Below are 17,500 nucleotides of genomic sequence, written 5' to 3'. Positions count from 1 at the left end.
TTGATATAAGGGTTATTGGGTGACAGTTGCCTCAGTTATAAGGAGTTAATGGCTGACAGATGCAAATAAAGTCCAGCAAAATTGCATTACAGGTCTGTTTATCATTATGTGAAAATGACTTGATAAATCAATTCAAATTAGCAACCTTAGAAGATCTCTTATACCTACAACTTAATCAAATGTGCTAATGCAACACATCAGATATTGCAGTTGATTCTCACTGCAGGTTTTGTATATTCTGCTGCATGCCTGAAATGACTTGTTTATATAAATATCCACAAGCAAATTCACTACAACCACGTATGATAATATATAAATGACACTACCACACTCAAACTTGATAAGCCTTTTAATACAATATTATAGATGGTTAGTGGAAGAAAGACATCATGAATACTAATGAGGGGAAAAGCAAAAAGAGAGAGAGGAAAACAAAAATAGTAATAATAAAATTGCAATAGTAATGCCCTAATTTTACTACTGCCTCATTCTTTTCACATTCAGATTAATGGCAGAAAAATCACATTACACAAAATAGATTTAGTGAGTCATTCTGCCATTGTATCAACATGGTGGAGTGTTATGTCCATTACGTAGACTAATGTTGATTTAATAACAATTAGCATATAGCTATATGCAAAGTTCTATTAAATATCACAACATTCATTATCACCTGGTAAACATTTTGTGAAATATAAATAATTAGCATATGCAGGATAAACTTCCAGCTTCTTTCAATCATACAAAATTCATATTGATAGTCTCCTTCTTCATAAAATATCAGCTATAATAAATATTTAAAAATTGTATAAACAAGAGTTCATTATTTTTTTATAACAAAAAGAAAAGGAAAGAAAAAAGGAAATAAAGAGAGAAAGAATATATATATATTTACTTTGTGTGTGAAGCAGGTACAATTCAAAATGACTGACATTAATCACAACTAAAAGGTCCACACTAAATCTGATAAACAGGACTGTTTTGCATAATCATGATATTAATGATTAAAACATTTCTCAAAAAATAAAATAATAAATTAAACACCAATCACAGGAGAATAAGATAAAACCGCATTCTCAAGAAAGCCATAAAGCTATGTGACAAAATAAATTTGATATTCACACTTTATTTAGTACCATATATTTTAGAACACTGAAATATGACACTTTACTATGTCAGGAAACAGTACCATTTTGTTATCATTAAAATTATTTTTTGTTGTATTTCATCTGAGATATAGATATACATCACTCTGCTGGACTAAAACCATACAAATTTGCAACTCTGGTCAGGAGCTCTGCAACCACCTGCCGCAGGTGGGGGTCATGTGCATGTGCCGTTAGGGATCGCACAGTTGGGAACAGGAGAGGCAATAGTGGACGCAGCTCAGAATCACTCAGCTGACTGATGAGGTCAAAAACAGTCACAACCATCTCTGTCCACACTTTCAGGTGAGCTTCACTGTCCTGTGTTTGGTAAAAGGTCAAAAGTTCAGCTAATGTTCACTGAATGACACATGAAAAAACATTTACAGTAACAACTGAAATGCAATCATACTATATTAATAACAATAACCTAATGCATACACAACTACAGTAAAACCAAGCAAAATCATTACAAACTATAATAAAAAAGTGACATAACATCAATAATAATACACATGTACACATTTACATACATTGATGATCATGACTAAAGAAACACAAAAATAATTGCTGGAATGGCACATCTGCACCATTTCCTATACTTTACCTTCATTAGACTATTAGTTCTTTGCTCCTCGATTTCCTGTGGCACAGGATCAGCCGGCCTGCTTGGTTTTCTTTCCAAAAAGGGATTTGATCTCTTCTCTCTATGCATGGAAGGAAGTGAATGTTGATTCTTTCGTCTCCTATAATCTGTCATCAAAGTGGCTATGTCCCGCTCGGTGGCCACTCTGTATATGCTCTGATGCCCATCTGGAAAGAGGGAAACAGTGTTATTTTCTATTTAAGGAGTGAATCAGTACCAAAGCATACACAATGAAAAATGAAAAACGGATCTGACCCATACTGCAACTATGGCAGAACTATTAGAAGAGGAAGTATATTTATAATGCAGCACCCATTACAGATATAATTGAGTTTTAGACTTTGGCAATACATTAAAACAAAGGAGATGCCCTTTTCTATCTCTGATATTGACTATTAAAAGGTCACAGTTTAAATTTATGAAAATCAGTACCCAAGTCTTAATTAACTGAGTTAATTGGGGGCCATCTTGTTTACCATGGCACACTAAATTGGGTTTTATTAAGTTCAGTAGGTATAATGATGGTGGCTGCCATGTTAACTTTAAAAATATTTATAGATGTGTAAAGATGAATATCTAGGTGACAGCATATATATAAAATACTAATCTCCTCACCTGCCAAACTTGCAACACCAGAGTCAATTGTTTCTGCAAATTCTGGCGACTCGGAATCCTCAGAATCGGAAGAATATTCTCGAGCGAAGTCTGCCAGAGTAAAGGGACGGACTTCATTTTGCTCCTGTGCCTTTTTGGGATGGTTCCCTGGCAAGGATGTGCTATTAGGGCCAGCACCAATTGTCATGGTTCCTGCAATTGGTTCCTTGTCTTCTTCATTCACCTCCGAGTCCTTTGTTTTTCCCTTGATATACTGCTTATTAAATTCTTCCAAGCTTTTAGTCCACTGTGCTAGACTCTTACGGTGACCTGTAGGAAACTCATCTGGCTGTACAGTGAGGAAGAATATCGGCTGATCATTTATTTTGTCAACTGCCGAGTAATGTCCATCTTTGTCGATGACCAGATCTAAATAGACCTCACAAAGTTCTGTGAATGAAGCTCTTAACATCTGAATATACTGAATTGTATCATTTTTCAACAGTTGTGTTGGTCTTTGTAATACTTCGTTAGCCTGAGATCCTTCGGTTTCTTCCTCTTTGTCATCTTGTCTCTTGAGTGTGTTCTTTGCTCTAACATCTTTTTCGAGAACTTCCTTAACTTCATTTAATCCTAAACCATGTTTCACCTGGGAAAGTGTTAGGTCAAAGAGTGTCACCATCCGAAGTGTCCAGCTGGCTCCCGCCTGCTTGTACAAATTTGCTGCTCTCTCAGCTTGTGCAACTTTCTGGATCAAAAATTTAAGCCCTGGACGACGATCAAATTCAACAGCTGCAGTATAGGACTGCTGAAGAGCATCCATCAAAATTTGTATATGATCTGGTCTCATAAAACGAAGAAATCCTGGAACCTTTCCTTCACTCTCAGCAACCCTTCCGTCTTCACTCTCTGTCTTTGAGAACCCCATGCCTTGCAAGATTACATTTGCCAAACTGTAAAAAAGAAAGAAAAACAAAATTATAAGCATTATAAAATAGTGTGAATCCATGTAATGCCAAAACAATGTTTAGCAATATCTATTGATCAGAGAGACATTTCAAATTCTATGTACCTTGGTATAATATGAGGAGAACCCTGAACCAAGAAAGATCCTAGTGTCTGTAGGAGAATTTGATGCGCAAGGAGGCCAACAATCAAAGTTCTAAAGGGTACTCGAACTGGTTCCTCTTCATCATTTGCCTCAAAACTACAGCTGTGCAAAACATTAGCATGTCCATGATCTTCAGGGTACAGCAGGAATATGAATGAGCGATCCTCAGCATCTGGGTTATCCACTGCAGCAGATATATTACTTCTCTGTGTATCTAATAAGAATACCTGGAAGGAGTAATGTAATTAGAATATACATAGTTACCTTTTTTATAATCATAAATGACATAAACCACAATAATTCTACAATACACATAAGAAACATTATTATGAACCTGGTGAGAGAGCTGTCTCAGACGATCACTGTCTTTCCCAGTGCAGTCTCTTCGAGCCGCTACCTTCACTTGGCCCACATCGCCATAGAAATTGGGAGATTCGGGATGAAAGAGATTCATCAGCTGGTACAGGGGATACAGTGAGACCTGTAAATAAAATAAATCATGTAAAGTGGTTTACTATCCATCTGTGATATGTAGCAGGCTAGCTTAACATCTTAGTGATGGGTGCAGCTACAGCCATCATGACATAATCACATATGACACATATACACATCATGACTCGCTCTAGCAAGTGAGAAGGTGGGCTGGCTGTACAAAGCATACACCCTTTCTAGAAAGACTAGACTGTTGTGTAATGATTATGTCACAGGAAATTCTGGCCCCCTCATGTTGGGGTTAATTCAAATAAGATAATGAGAAGCATACATTAAAGTCCTGGCTACACACTTACTCATTATCTGAACCAGGTAACACAATGCATCAAGAAATATATTTTCCCAACTGATGTTATACATGAATGAAAAAATGCTGATGAATGCATAAGTACAATTATACAAATATATGGGTACATAAACACAAAATGCATATTAAATATATATATGGATATTGAATAAAATTCATTTTATATATACACTACACCAACTGTAAACCTTAAACAGAAAAGCACACCAGTCATACCATGCAAGAACGGTGCAAGCCACAGACCACAACATCCCAGTATTCTGGAGGTAAATGTTCACCACAACTGCTGATCACATGTCTGAAAGAAAGATATCAATGTCAGATTTGCTTTTGTTATTAAAGAACATTTCAAAATTGACCCAACTCTAATAGAGTCTTCAGCTGTAAAGATCTGGACTTAACATCTTGTAAATAAACAAATTATAGAAAACTAACTAAATTCCAATAAGGTTATGAAACTGAATAGTATGAAAAGTAATACCTCAAAGTTTAATACCAAAGCTTAAAGATGCCATGCATGAATCATACTTTTAGTTATAGTACAAAGTATTAATCTAAATAAACCAATCTTCGTAATAATTTACAAGCTTTCACCCAGTAGCTGAGCATTTGGGTTTTCTCAAGTACCCTACCATGCATGGGGTCAAAAATAATATAATTGACTAAGTAAAAATTGGGGCATAAACTTTCCTCACATTATAACTTTTGTTACACTTTTTCACACTTTGCTCAATGAATGAATCCTCCACTTCATCTCAAAGGGACTGTTTTCCTACATAACAATTACCAGTTCTTCATCATATGATATAGTTATCATATGTAGTCACTGAGTTTAACATTGTTTCTCTCAGTTTTAAATTGCTCTTCCACAAATAAATCATATCCTTAGAAAAATAAGAAATACAAAAGGATGCAGTAAACACATCTAAATCTTCCTTTGTCTCTAAATAAACAGAAATAGTTTTACACACACAGTTTTATCCTTTCTTTAATTACCATAATGGAAAAAAATAAGATGTTACAGAGCAACCTACCTAATACATGCACATCCTAGTCTTGATATTGTTTCACTGGGATGAGTAATGCACTCCACAAGTACTAGCAAACATTGCTGTAGCATTAACAAAGCTCCAGGAGTCTCCGACAAAACACCTAGAATGAAGAAAATCATATATAGCCATTAAAAAATTATGATATTTTCTACCTTCAGAAAATTGCATATATTTATCTATCTAAAACAGTTAAATTTCAGTTTCAATATGAAAGTATGTGCCATCACTAACAAAAGTGTGAACAGACATACTTCATACCTTTGTTAGCTAATTTTGAGAGGTACTCCACAACAAGGTCCGATGTCAATCCAGTGTACTGTTTGAATGATGCAGTAAAATCCCAACTGTTGGATGGAAGAGTATACGATCTCCTTAGCCATCCCTGCATCAGTGGCAACAACAAGTGGTTCACACAATACATCCCAAACATAGGGCCTGTAGGAGAGAGAGTGATATTTTCTGTTTACTTTATCTATCAAACAATAAACATAAAAAATGTTGATGATCATGCAAAGCAATAATCAAAATGTTACAAGAAGATTTGCAACTCAGAAACTTACCAGGACAATCTGGTAAACTACGCAAGAGGGTGAAAAGTGTGTCAAGCGCCTGGGGCTGGTACCGTCTAGGGCAGGTCATGGTAGCTCCTGCCAATCCTTCAAGGAGCAGGTACCACACCTGTAGGATCCCACTGCTATGGTCCAGCATCATCAGGGTCACTTCTTGATTACTTGCAGAAGGCCACAGTGCTTGATAGGAAACCTGAAATGAAGTATTTTCTAGGTGAGTACTAGATATAGGCCTACAGAGGTGAAAAAAAACTTTTTGTTTGTATCTCATATATTTCATTACAGTGGAGACAGTTTTTTAAAAGCAATTATCTGTATTAATAATGTATTCTGTTTATGGTCTTCACAAAGAACCTTAATCATAATGATCAGTTCACTGATATTAATCAGTTTCAACATAAATGTAAGCAATATATATATGTTCATGTACATACATACATATACATACATATACATACATATACATACATATACATATATATACATATATATACATATATATACATATATATACATATATATACATATATATACACATATACATACATATACATACATATACATACATATACATACATATACATATATATACATATATATACATATATATACATATATATACATATATATACATATATATACATATATATACATATATATACATATATATACACATATACATACATATACATACATATACATACATATACATACACATACATACACATACATACACAGACATAAATACACATACATACATACATACATACATACATACATACATACATACATACATACATACATACATACATACATACATACATACATACATACATACATACATACACACACACACACACACACACACACACACACACACACACACACACACACACACACACACACACACACACACACACACACACACACACACACATATATATATATATATATATATATATATATATATATTTAAGCAATTTTATATGTTTAAAGACTTGCAACAAGAAATCTCATCAGAACAATCCAGTAAACTTTGTAAAAGGAAAAATATATAAATATTCTTTTTCATATTATGATTTTTTTCAGAAAATGCATTCATGTACCTTTTTCACTTCCATGCAAGCTATTTCATTAAGCAATGATCCAAGTAGATTTTCATCTATGTTGGGCAGATGTGGGTCTACAAGCTGCGGTGGCATATTCACTGTGATCCTGCAAAAAATTTATTACCATTAGGGTTATTAAAAGAATCAATTCATATTTTCTGGGGCAAAGCAATAATCAAAATATTATTGGCTATCAACTTTAGTAAAAAAATATCTAGATTTTGCAATCATTTGTATTGTAGGAAACTGTAATAATCTATATGAATTTTGCTAAATGAATATCTCATATATCATTACAAACTGAAAAGAAATCACATTTAAGTCATAAAACATAATAACCTTTCGCTAATATTACCACTTTCTACATCCAAACTGCTTATACATAAATCACTTTCTATGTCCCTATCACAATCACATTAAGCAACTGAACTTCAGAGGACCTGTGAGCAGCATGGAAGACAGGACATGCTGGCATCTGGTACATGGAGGCAAGAATAGCAGCACACCGATGCAGGTAGCGGAGGGCATCAAGGCACAAGTCACCTCCCACAAGTTCGTCCCATCCAACCACAGTTTCATCAGTGCTCTCCTCTTCACCTGCAAATTGTTTTCAAAGCTTTGAAAATGGGAAAAAATAGTGCATATATATCTGCTACAATTTGTCTATCTTACGGATATCATATGGTGAATCACAAAACAGAATGATTTTTAGTATATGCATTTATTCAATACATGTCAGAGCAACTCTTAAATACAATAAAAAACATGAATACCCCATCATAAGTTATATTTCTTTCTTCAATATCCAATACTGTCAGACAAATAGATTTAAATTTCACTGAAATATTACCTGAACCTTTTACATGCTTCAGGAGGCATAGAACACAATCCAGAGCAGCATTTGCAAATACCAGAACATTATCTGTTGCCAAAAATGCTTCAAACACATCTCGCACAACATGCAGGTGTCCCATACTATCGCATGTGTTGTTGACTCCTGTAAAAATCAAAAGATATTAGTTAACAACATCTTTACCCATTGTATCAAAAGTATAGGCTAACATAAATTACAGTTCATTCTAAGTAAACATATGAAATGAAGTTTGTTCAAATATAAAACCCGTTTTAGAAATTCTTCTAATTAACCCTTTCAATATAGTGATAACCCTGTTATTGTCATTTCCTTAATAATAACAAATCCAAATTGAAACGTAGTAAATCTGAAATACAAAATTTTAAAGTCATAATTAAGCAAATCCATACCAGGCAGACCTCCTGGCACTGAAGGTGAAGGCAGGGCACTTGGGGGTCGAACACAACGCAGGGCACCAAACAATGGCCTCCAACCTGACCTTATCTCTGGAGTGCAGCTTTCAACAAACTCACAAATACTGCTTATAATCTGAAAAGAAAATAGCTCAAATTTCAACATTCACATCAATTATGGCACAATATATACCTATAATTACCTCTTATAATCTTAGAAGTTGAACTCTCATACCAAGATATCAATGTCAATTATAATCTTCTATCTTAATGTTACTAGCTTGCTATCTTAATTTCAGTTATTATCTTGCTATTAAAAATCAGTTACCATATTGCTTTTTTTAACATCAGTTCCTTTTATACTACCTACATAGTATTTTAATAACAGTTACTATCTTGCCATCAAAATATCAGTTACTATTTTAATAGAAATTATTATCTTCCTATATTAATATCAGTTACTATATAAGCATCTTAATATCAATTACTATTCTACAGTCTTTATATCAGTTACCATCTTGATATATCAGTATCAGCCACTATCTTGCCGTCTTAATATCAGTTACTAATTTGACATCTTAACATCAGTTACTATTTTCCTATCTCAATATCTTAATATCAGTTACTACTTTGCTATCTTAACATCAGTTACTATCTAGCAACGTCAATATCAGTTATTTTCTTGCTAACAACTTACCTGGTCTTGTACATCAGCATCACAAAGTTCTAAACACAAGAGGTTTTCAAATGGCTTGAATAATGCCTCATTGAAGTGAAAATGAGGAAGCTCTGTCTGGTTGCTCAATATGGCATTTACTATGTCATGTATAGAACTGACTGCCCTTTTACTAACTGCCCCATCCTTATGACAAGCTGCCTGCAAGGAAGATAAAGTGTACATCATATCAGTAGTGTTCAGTGCTCAAAAATAGTTTTCAATGTTTTTCTAGATATATCCAATCATTTGATTGAGGAATAAGTATGTTTTAAAATTCAACAGCTTACCTCCATAAAGTGGGGACCAGCAACGGCCCAAGCTCGCATGATATGGAGAAGTGGACGGCCAGATCGGACTGCACGAAGCATGACCTCGGCAAGTCGGTGAAGCAGGAGTATATCTCCCCCCTTGCCTTTGCCCAGCTCTGCTCCTGTACCTCCCATAGTCTGTTTCCAGGAATGAGACAAAATTAGAATATCAAGAAAAACAATAAAACCACATTATCTCAAGAGAAAATTTCCATGCTGCATATAAAACAAACAATATTGGAAAAATAATTGTTATTATGGAAATTTTGTAGTTCTAGAAATTAAAGAAATATTGTAACCGACTGATTCAGTTACCTTTCTCGGCCACTTCATAAGGCCCTTTTTAGGTGTCTGAGGAGTCATCCGGGAGAAAAGCTGTGCCTGAGATGCAGCACACAACTCTGCCAAGAAGCTGACTAAGGAAGCCATGTTTAGCTTGGTCGAAGCATCATCAAACAGCCTGTTGATTGATACATTATGATATGGATTTCTAAGTTTCCAACAAATATATATATATCTTTTTACCCATTTATGATGAGTACCCTACTGATTCACACATCAGGGTGTGCCGGAGTCAGCTGATCGAAAAAAATTTAAAGCACAGATAACATGAATTTACTTTACTTCTCTTTGTATGCTACTGAATGCAGCAAAAACAAGATTTAAATAATGAGTCTGAAAAACAGCATAAACCTACTTTTGAGGGACTATATTTCCTCAATGACTGCTGCTAGAGCCAAACAAGTGCACTACAATTTAGCACACATAATCTAGAGGCAGGCTCAGATGCACATTACATGACATCTTCATCCAGGTGTGAGGGATAGTCTGACATGATGGGAGATCAACCCATTGCGAATGGGTTAAGAAACACCAATTTTTGATAACTGACTGTCATTTCATATGGAAAGGAAAACAGATAAGAAAAAAGATTAGTCTCAAATACTAAAGAGGTGTACCAACCTGTCAACCATTTGTGTGAGAGCACATATTGCTTTACCAGTGTCTTGTGGTGAGAGAAAGCCAGTGTTACTTATATCACTCTGACTTTCTCGAATCAGTTCTTCCACATTCATGCTTGGGGCCAGGGGTGACATAGGCACAATATACTGGTATGGATCCTCACTGTCAGAAAAGGTATATAACATCTTCAATATCAAATTTAATAGAATATAAAATGTAAGTAACAGTTCAAATATACTATATAAGTAACAGCTAAAATGTTGAATTTAACAGACTGCAAACTGCAGGCAATGTCTTGAATAAACAATACAAAATATAAGTAACAGCTTGAATAGCATATATAACAAAATAAATAACATCAGTACATAAGATATCAGCATAATCTAAACCTTCCACTATACCTAAAAATGTCATCAGAGGCAGAGTGTCCTGATTTCTCACTGTTCATTGATGGTGGAGCAAATCTGGGAGGGAATGATTGGTACCCACTTGTGTGGCTGAAGAACTGGTGCTCAAGTTCTGACAGATATACACAGCATCTGAAAATGTATAGCTTCATTAAAAGAGACACATGGTAACAGATAATTTGATGATGGTAGTAAGCCAGTAAAAGATGATATTTACTGTTCTTATGATAAACATCATCAATGTCATGTGCACATCATAAACATAATCAATGTCATGTGCACATCATAAATGTCATGTGCACATCATAAAAATCATCAATGTCATGTGTACATCATAAACATCATCAATGGTCTGTGAATGTGTGCATAACAGCTGTGTAATGAGCATATAATACAAGTATGAAGACTGTATTTCAGAAAAGGCTATATCTTAACAGTATGAACTTGATAAAAACTTACTTAAAAATGTGTGTCCAACAATCAGATGCATGAGAACCAAGCTCTAAACCTGATGACATCATCACATGTAAGGAAAGTAAATGTGCTGTATGGAGCCGCTGAATCTTCTTAGAAAATGCTGGCGATCTTAGGCTATGACGCTTGGGTGTGCTAACTGGATTGCGTTCATCATTAGGCAGACAGGCTGATGATAGAAGGGAAAACACCACACCACATCGACTCTGGAGTCCTGGAATAAATTGCTAATTGTTAAAAAGATCTAAGTACTAACCATAGTAATTCTTTTTCATTATCTACTTTCAAATAACACCAGACATTTCATGGCTGGTTTCCAGTGTGATCAATTTATAATAACATTAAAATTACCCAATATATTAGCCAATCTAGCAGCTGACTGCAGAGCATTTAGACATTGTGCTAAGAGGTCTTGTGCTCTCCTTGACTCTTCTCTTGCTCCTTCTCCTCCCAAAAGATGACGCAAAGGACCAGTGAGTCCTCCTCCACCCACACCTCCCAGGACTGCTCCTAAGACACCCACAACACTCTCCCAGCAACATGTTACAATACGACGGCACAGCTTCATCCCTGGGGAAAGTAAGCCAGTGTTAATCAAGTACTGCAATAAACTATGACCTCACTGTAAGAAAAAGAAATAAAACAAATTTATACAAAGAACATCTGATCCTTCTGCTGACCTCAAGGTCTTTCCTTTTCTTTGCAATATCAATCTTAACCCTCTCAATCTTTGAATCATTGAACTGTAATAATTTAGAGTAACACTTAAATGCTTAAACTTTCCTATACACTAAAGGTATATCAAAAGCACTAATTCAAAAACTGAAATCCTCTGAGCCAGATAAAACACTGAAAAGTCTAAACTCCAGGTTGCCTGTAAATGTGGCAGTGTGCAAAGTTTGCACTGCCATAGTGCATTTGTTTTCATTTACTGATAAAGTCCTGGTTTGTGGCTCTGATACAGACTTGTTTAATAAAAATGAGACATAAGTAATTTTTTTTCTGCCAAAATTTCTGCAAAAGCATTGGCCACTACAATGCAAAGTCTACCTTGCAGAAGAGCTATAAACAGTATTTTGACTGAGGTATTGATGATATGACATACCTGTCCCAGATGAGACAGCCATTCTCAGCATAGAATGACATACATGCCAGCTGGAGGCAATGAGTTAAGTAGAGTTTACTGAATGTGTGTCTACAAGGCAACAGAGAGAATTCTCTAAGGTTACTTAAAATTAAGATCCTTTAAGAATGTACAGTCTTCTTACTTTTTCCTAATAAATGCCCCTCACTAGAACTGTATCTCCACGAAAGAGTGAGAGGCTAATAATCTGGCATATAATGTACACATAAGCAGGAACATAATACATACCTGCCAGGACCTGTGGTGTGTGTGTAATGTTGGCTGCAGCTTTTTCCAGCCGTCTATGATCTGACAACAGCTGACTCTTTTGCTCACTGCTACCAAGTCCATCTAGATCTACAGAGTTCAGTGAATTATTATTGATAAATACCAATGAATGTAAATCATGATAAGGAATATGACATAAAAAATAATAATCATACAGTCAAAGGTGTTCCCATGTGACATGTATATAATTTATAGCCCTAATTCATAAGTTTTCAAAATCACAAAGGTTAATGCCACTGTCATTTTTAACCCCTCAGTGCTGTTCAGGAACATTCCACCAACAATTGTCAGAGGACTTTTGTGAATGTTTTACTGAGATATGCTAAGGAACTTCTGTGATGCTTCACAATGAGATGCTCAAAGAAACTAAAGATGAGTAAAGTGTGACACACTTATGTGCAATTGGTAGTAACGGATGATGTTGTTCTTGACAAGGTTGGAGTTGAAAGGAGTGAAGGTACCTAAACTGTCAACTGTAGTTACCATGTTGGTAGCTTGCTTTCAATAACCTGGCTGTAGGGAGCTTGAATGGTATATATCGACACCCAGTGCTGAGGGGTTAAATACCTGCATCCTTTGGAAAGCTCTTTTCACCAAATCAGCCTTATCAATCAATTCTATATCCTTTTCAATTCTTTTATGCTCTACATAATTTTTTTTCATCCATAACACCACTTGTTTTTTCATCCCTTAATATACTACCTATTTTCTATCTCACTGTTGGCCAATCATATGAACAAGACACAAATCATACACATTGTTAATCACTTTCTACTACACAACACCTTTTTTCCTTCTTAAAGCAAATTCCTTTTCTATGGATAACATGTGATTTTAATCAGTTGGGGCATCAACTTTCAAATAATAATTTTAGCACAGTTTCATTCTGATTAAATACCGAGAAATCCAGAGTGAATTTCTATTTGCTTTACCTTTCATATAGAACAACCAACATTAATACAAATTTACAGTACAATGCCATAATCAATACATTCATTAAAACTTAATAACTAAAATCATCAAACTTATTCCTGAAAAGGAGATTCCACATGTGATTTTTAAACTGAAGTGAATGCCATGGATAGAAAAGGAAAGTCCACCACCGAGCTAAAATAAAAATGAACATTACCAACGTCATGCCTAAGGTACCATCTCATGCCATTTTCCAGATCTGATGAAAAATAAAATTAACTGTTAAAATAAGAAGAATTAGAATCGAGAAGAAACAATGAACTTCACGTAAAAAGAAAAAAAGAGTTGGGCTTCTATCTTTCTTCGTCATTTAACTGTGTAACTTGTTTCTGCTTAAAATTGGCAGAAACAAAAACAAACCTGAAAATACTTTTTGCTAATAAATTCTGGTTAGTAACGTAAATAAACATTCTAAAAAGAAGAAGCATAATCCAAATAAAAAATAGCAAATCTAAAGCCAAACAAAACTCAGCTGATGAAGAAGAAAAAAAAGCAATTTCTACATTAGTATTTAGTACCTGTTAGTAAGTTGATAAGAGCACAATTGTGAGGAGAGTGTGGAGAGTACCCAGCCCTCTGAAGGAAGCTGTCCCTCACCACCTGGCGATAAACTTCCCCTAGCCAGGCGGAGGAGAGATACACCAGAACACCACTGCCATGCACTTGATCTATGAACTGTTCCTGTAATTTTTAGAGGTTAGTTGTCTGCTTTATTCATCAAAGAGAAGTAAGGGATGCTGGTTAGTGACTTGCATTACTGGTCAAGGAAATGAAGGCCTGTGGTTCTACAACGTGTAGAAATGTATGAAAATGTGGAAGAGAATAAAGAAAGTTCTTTAACTAAAAGTTCCCAAACAAAATGAAGAAAAAAGTGTATTTGTTTTGCAAAGAAACAGAAATTAACATGACAATTCAATCATCATTCTTCTAACAAAAGTTTCAATTGACCGTTTTCAGTCAGAGGGCAAACAAGACTCTTAGGATTAGGCTACCTTGGTAAATCAGTGATAGGATAGCACATTTACTTCCATTCATTGTAAATAAGATATTGAAGGGAAAAGCAGAATAACATACAAATATGCCAAGGGACATTTTACAATTTTGCTATTTCAGGATATGAAGAAGCAATATAACAAAAATGCCTTTGACATATTGGTGTGTTTTTCTGTTCTTCCCTTTACTGTTTTACTAAAATTTTCTCAGCATGAATACTTCACTTCCGTCATGTGTTACATAACACATACCCTTTAGAAGCACTGCTCTAGATACTTTATTGTAAATATGGTGTTTTTTTTGAGACTTTTATTTACAAACTTACTTTCTAAGATAGTACATAAAAAAAAATGTCATGAAGATTATCTGCTTAAGTAATCAGTAAATTAACTTTACATAATACTACAGAATTAAGAAATCTGACCAAACTTGTAGTTTGATATGTATGGTTTCCCTGTATCTTTTCAAAATAAATATACATGCACAGTGTTTTGTATTGCATATGCAGATGCAGGCTTAACAGAAAACCAACTCCTTTAATTAAAACTGGTGAAGAAGCTCTGACATCTTAAGTAAAGATCCCACAAGTAAGTGAATTAGGAAAATGTAAACATAGCTATATGTGTGAAAAGATCACACTAAACATGGCCAAAACAAGAAAGGAAGAATCACTCTTTTGAATCTAGGTCATTACTGAAACATCATGGCACATGATTTCTTTCCTATTGCAGTTGCATTTCACTTCATTACTTAGATATGATAGAGAAAATTGAAGGCACCAGATCAGATGCGATTACTGGTGAAGAATTTAGGTGAGAAACTTTCTACATGCAATTTTTTCCCCCTATCACTTAACAGCAGTTTAGTGACATGCATATTTTCAAATAAAATGCCTCACATCAAAGCAAGGCCGTGATGCAAGTTCTTCACCAAGGCCTTGAAGGTACTTTTTAGTCTCTTGTTCTGATATGCTAATGTATTTTACTTTTATTATACACTTTTCTGTGTATATGAAATATATTTGAAAGGCTATACTCTGATAATTCAACTAAATGTATTGCATATACAAATATATGTATGTATGTATGATATATATATATGATATATATGTATATGTATATATATATATATATATACATATATATATATATATATATATATATATATATATCTATATATATGTGTACATATATATATATATGTACATATATGTATATGTACATATATATATATATATATATATATATATATATATATATATATATATATATATATATATATATATATATATATATATATATATATATATATATATATATATATATATATATATATATATATATATATATATATATATATATATATATATATATATTAACAAGTCTATATAGAAACAAACACTTTTAGTACAAATACAAAAATTATCATATACAGCATATCTCCCTATAGAGAGGTTAGTTAATAAAAGATACATTAGCAACTAACACTAACCTGGGTCATTGGAAGTGGCAGATTAGGATCACAATAATTTCCACCTCTGATCAGCTTCAGGTTCAGAGAGAGAACTGAATATGTTGCTAAGTAGATTCCATCAGCGTTTATGATTATGTGCTGCCCATGCTCTGTATTAGTTAAGCTAAAAACTCCTGGAATTGAAAAAAGGAAAAAAAAAGGTTAAAATAATATCAGAACAAAAGAAATTAACTGATTCTCCTCCTGGAATAAAAAAAGAACCCCAAAAAATCAACCATTCATATATCAAATCAATAGCAGGACCAAATATCAAGATGGGGAATCGTACATGTATACTCTCAAATACTAGAAACTAATATACACATCTGTAAGTCACAGTTTCTACTCCTACCCCCGTTTGATGCTGGTTGGAGAGAGGTTATAGGTACATGATACAAAGACCTAATACTTTAAGAACACAAAGAATATACATAATGGTCAACGCTAAAACACACAAAATGATATGAGAGTAATTTCAAAACAGAGAGACAAAAAACAAGCTACATAACTTTCATACCAATGGGTCTTAACTCTTTCTCTCCCCCAGTATGCCACCCTATATGCTTTGAGTCAGATATACCCCTGAATGGGAAAATATATATATAATACATGGTTGTTCATACTACATGTCTAATCTAGGATATAACTAAATTTGCCAAACAAAGAGTACATCAAAGCTAGCAAGTGTTACAGTATTTCAAAACTCTAACACTGTATTTTAATAGTGTTAATTCCCCACAGATTCACCTCATGTAATCAAGAGGAAAAAAAGTGCCTGATGCGGAGAGCCCATAGGCATATTTCAACAACTCTTACCTTTTCCTACTTGTAATATTCCAGGATGAGAAATCTACAAATAGCATATTTCAGCAATTATGCTTACCTTGTTTACTCATAACATTCCAGAAATCTATAGAAAAGAAATTATTACTGAATAAAAAAATAATTTCATTCCTAATGAGGATCCTATATTATTTATTATGCAAGATGAGTGATATGTTGTACTAGCTGACATACAACTCAGTCTCTCACATGTTAATAATAATTTAAGATCATTTCCCTAATCTATCAGTATTGTAATCAAAACTTGTTATCCTGAAGAGACTGTTTTAGAAAGGTACATGCCCAACTTAATGCTTTAAAGCTATCTGTTTTCAATTGTAAACCTAATTAAGAAGTCTTGAATACAATACTGCATAGTCCCTTAGAATCTCTGTCATTTAATTCTAAGAGATCACCCACATTAAGGAAATGTATTTTCTCCAATCATGAATAACTATGATATGCCATGGCCAGTAATTTTTTTTATTAGAAATGAGGGTAGTGGGTCTTTAGTAGGTGCAAAGACTACACCTCCCTCCAACCAGATACAGGTGCACAGGGTGAGTAGAAATCCTATTTTGCATCTATACTAAAATTCATACATGATAATTTTACAACCCTGACTATAT

The 17,500-nt window shown here is 34.1% G+C and overlaps 1 protein-coding gene across 3 annotated transcripts in view; it reads right to left on the bottom strand.

Moving 5' to 3' along the window:
• Positions 1–17,500, bottom strand: part of LOC113817076 (brefeldin A-inhibited guanine nucleotide-exchange protein 3) — a 33,198-nt gene that overhangs the window by 277 nt on the left and 15,421 nt on the right. For 2 of the 3 annotated variants that reach the window (XM_027369074.2, XM_070119228.1), the window contains exons 16-39: positions 16,029–16,183; positions 14,063–14,225; positions 13,702–13,743; positions 12,534–12,641; positions 11,513–11,731; positions 11,147–11,375; positions 10,682–10,819; positions 10,281–10,442; positions 9,633–9,777; positions 9,297–9,455; positions 8,989–9,168; positions 8,289–8,427; positions 7,876–8,022; positions 7,466–7,622; positions 7,023–7,131; positions 5,908–6,109; positions 5,606–5,782; positions 5,330–5,447; positions 4,512–4,593; positions 3,831–3,977; positions 3,458–3,723; positions 2,407–3,338; positions 1,753–1,958; positions 1–1,466 (exon numbers count right to left, since the gene is read on the bottom strand). The exon at positions 1–1,466 is cut by the window's left edge and continues 277 nt beyond it. In XM_027369074.2, the coding sequence (XP_027224875.2) occupies positions 1,248–1,466; positions 1,753–1,958; positions 2,407–3,338; positions 3,458–3,723; positions 3,831–3,977; positions 4,512–4,593; positions 5,330–5,447; positions 5,606–5,782; positions 5,908–6,109; positions 7,023–7,131; positions 7,466–7,622; positions 7,876–8,022; positions 8,289–8,427; positions 8,989–9,168; positions 9,297–9,455; positions 9,633–9,777; positions 10,281–10,442; positions 10,682–10,819; positions 11,147–11,375; positions 11,513–11,731; positions 12,534–12,641; positions 13,702–13,743; positions 14,063–14,225; positions 16,029–16,183 (4,601 nt within the window). In that variant the 3' untranslated portion in view covers positions 1–1,247. The remainder of the gene's footprint in view (positions 1,467–1,752; positions 1,959–2,406; positions 3,339–3,457; positions 3,724–3,830; positions 3,978–4,511; positions 4,594–5,329; positions 5,448–5,605; positions 5,783–5,907; positions 6,110–7,022; positions 7,132–7,465; positions 7,623–7,875; positions 8,023–8,288; positions 8,428–8,988; positions 9,169–9,296; positions 9,456–9,632; positions 9,778–10,280; positions 10,443–10,681; positions 10,820–11,146; positions 11,376–11,512; positions 11,732–12,533; positions 12,642–13,701; positions 13,744–14,062; positions 14,226–16,028; positions 16,184–17,500) is intronic. The other variant, XM_070119229.1, reaches the window with a different exon arrangement.

The sequence above is a fragment of the Penaeus vannamei genome, chromosome 43 (genome assembly GCF_042767895.1).
Source record: "Penaeus vannamei isolate JL-2024 chromosome 43, ASM4276789v1, whole genome shotgun sequence".
In the NCBI taxonomy this organism is placed as follows: domain Eukaryota; kingdom Metazoa; phylum Arthropoda; class Malacostraca; order Decapoda; family Penaeidae; genus Penaeus; species Penaeus vannamei.
This window is presented reverse-complemented; position numbering and strand designations above follow the sequence as displayed.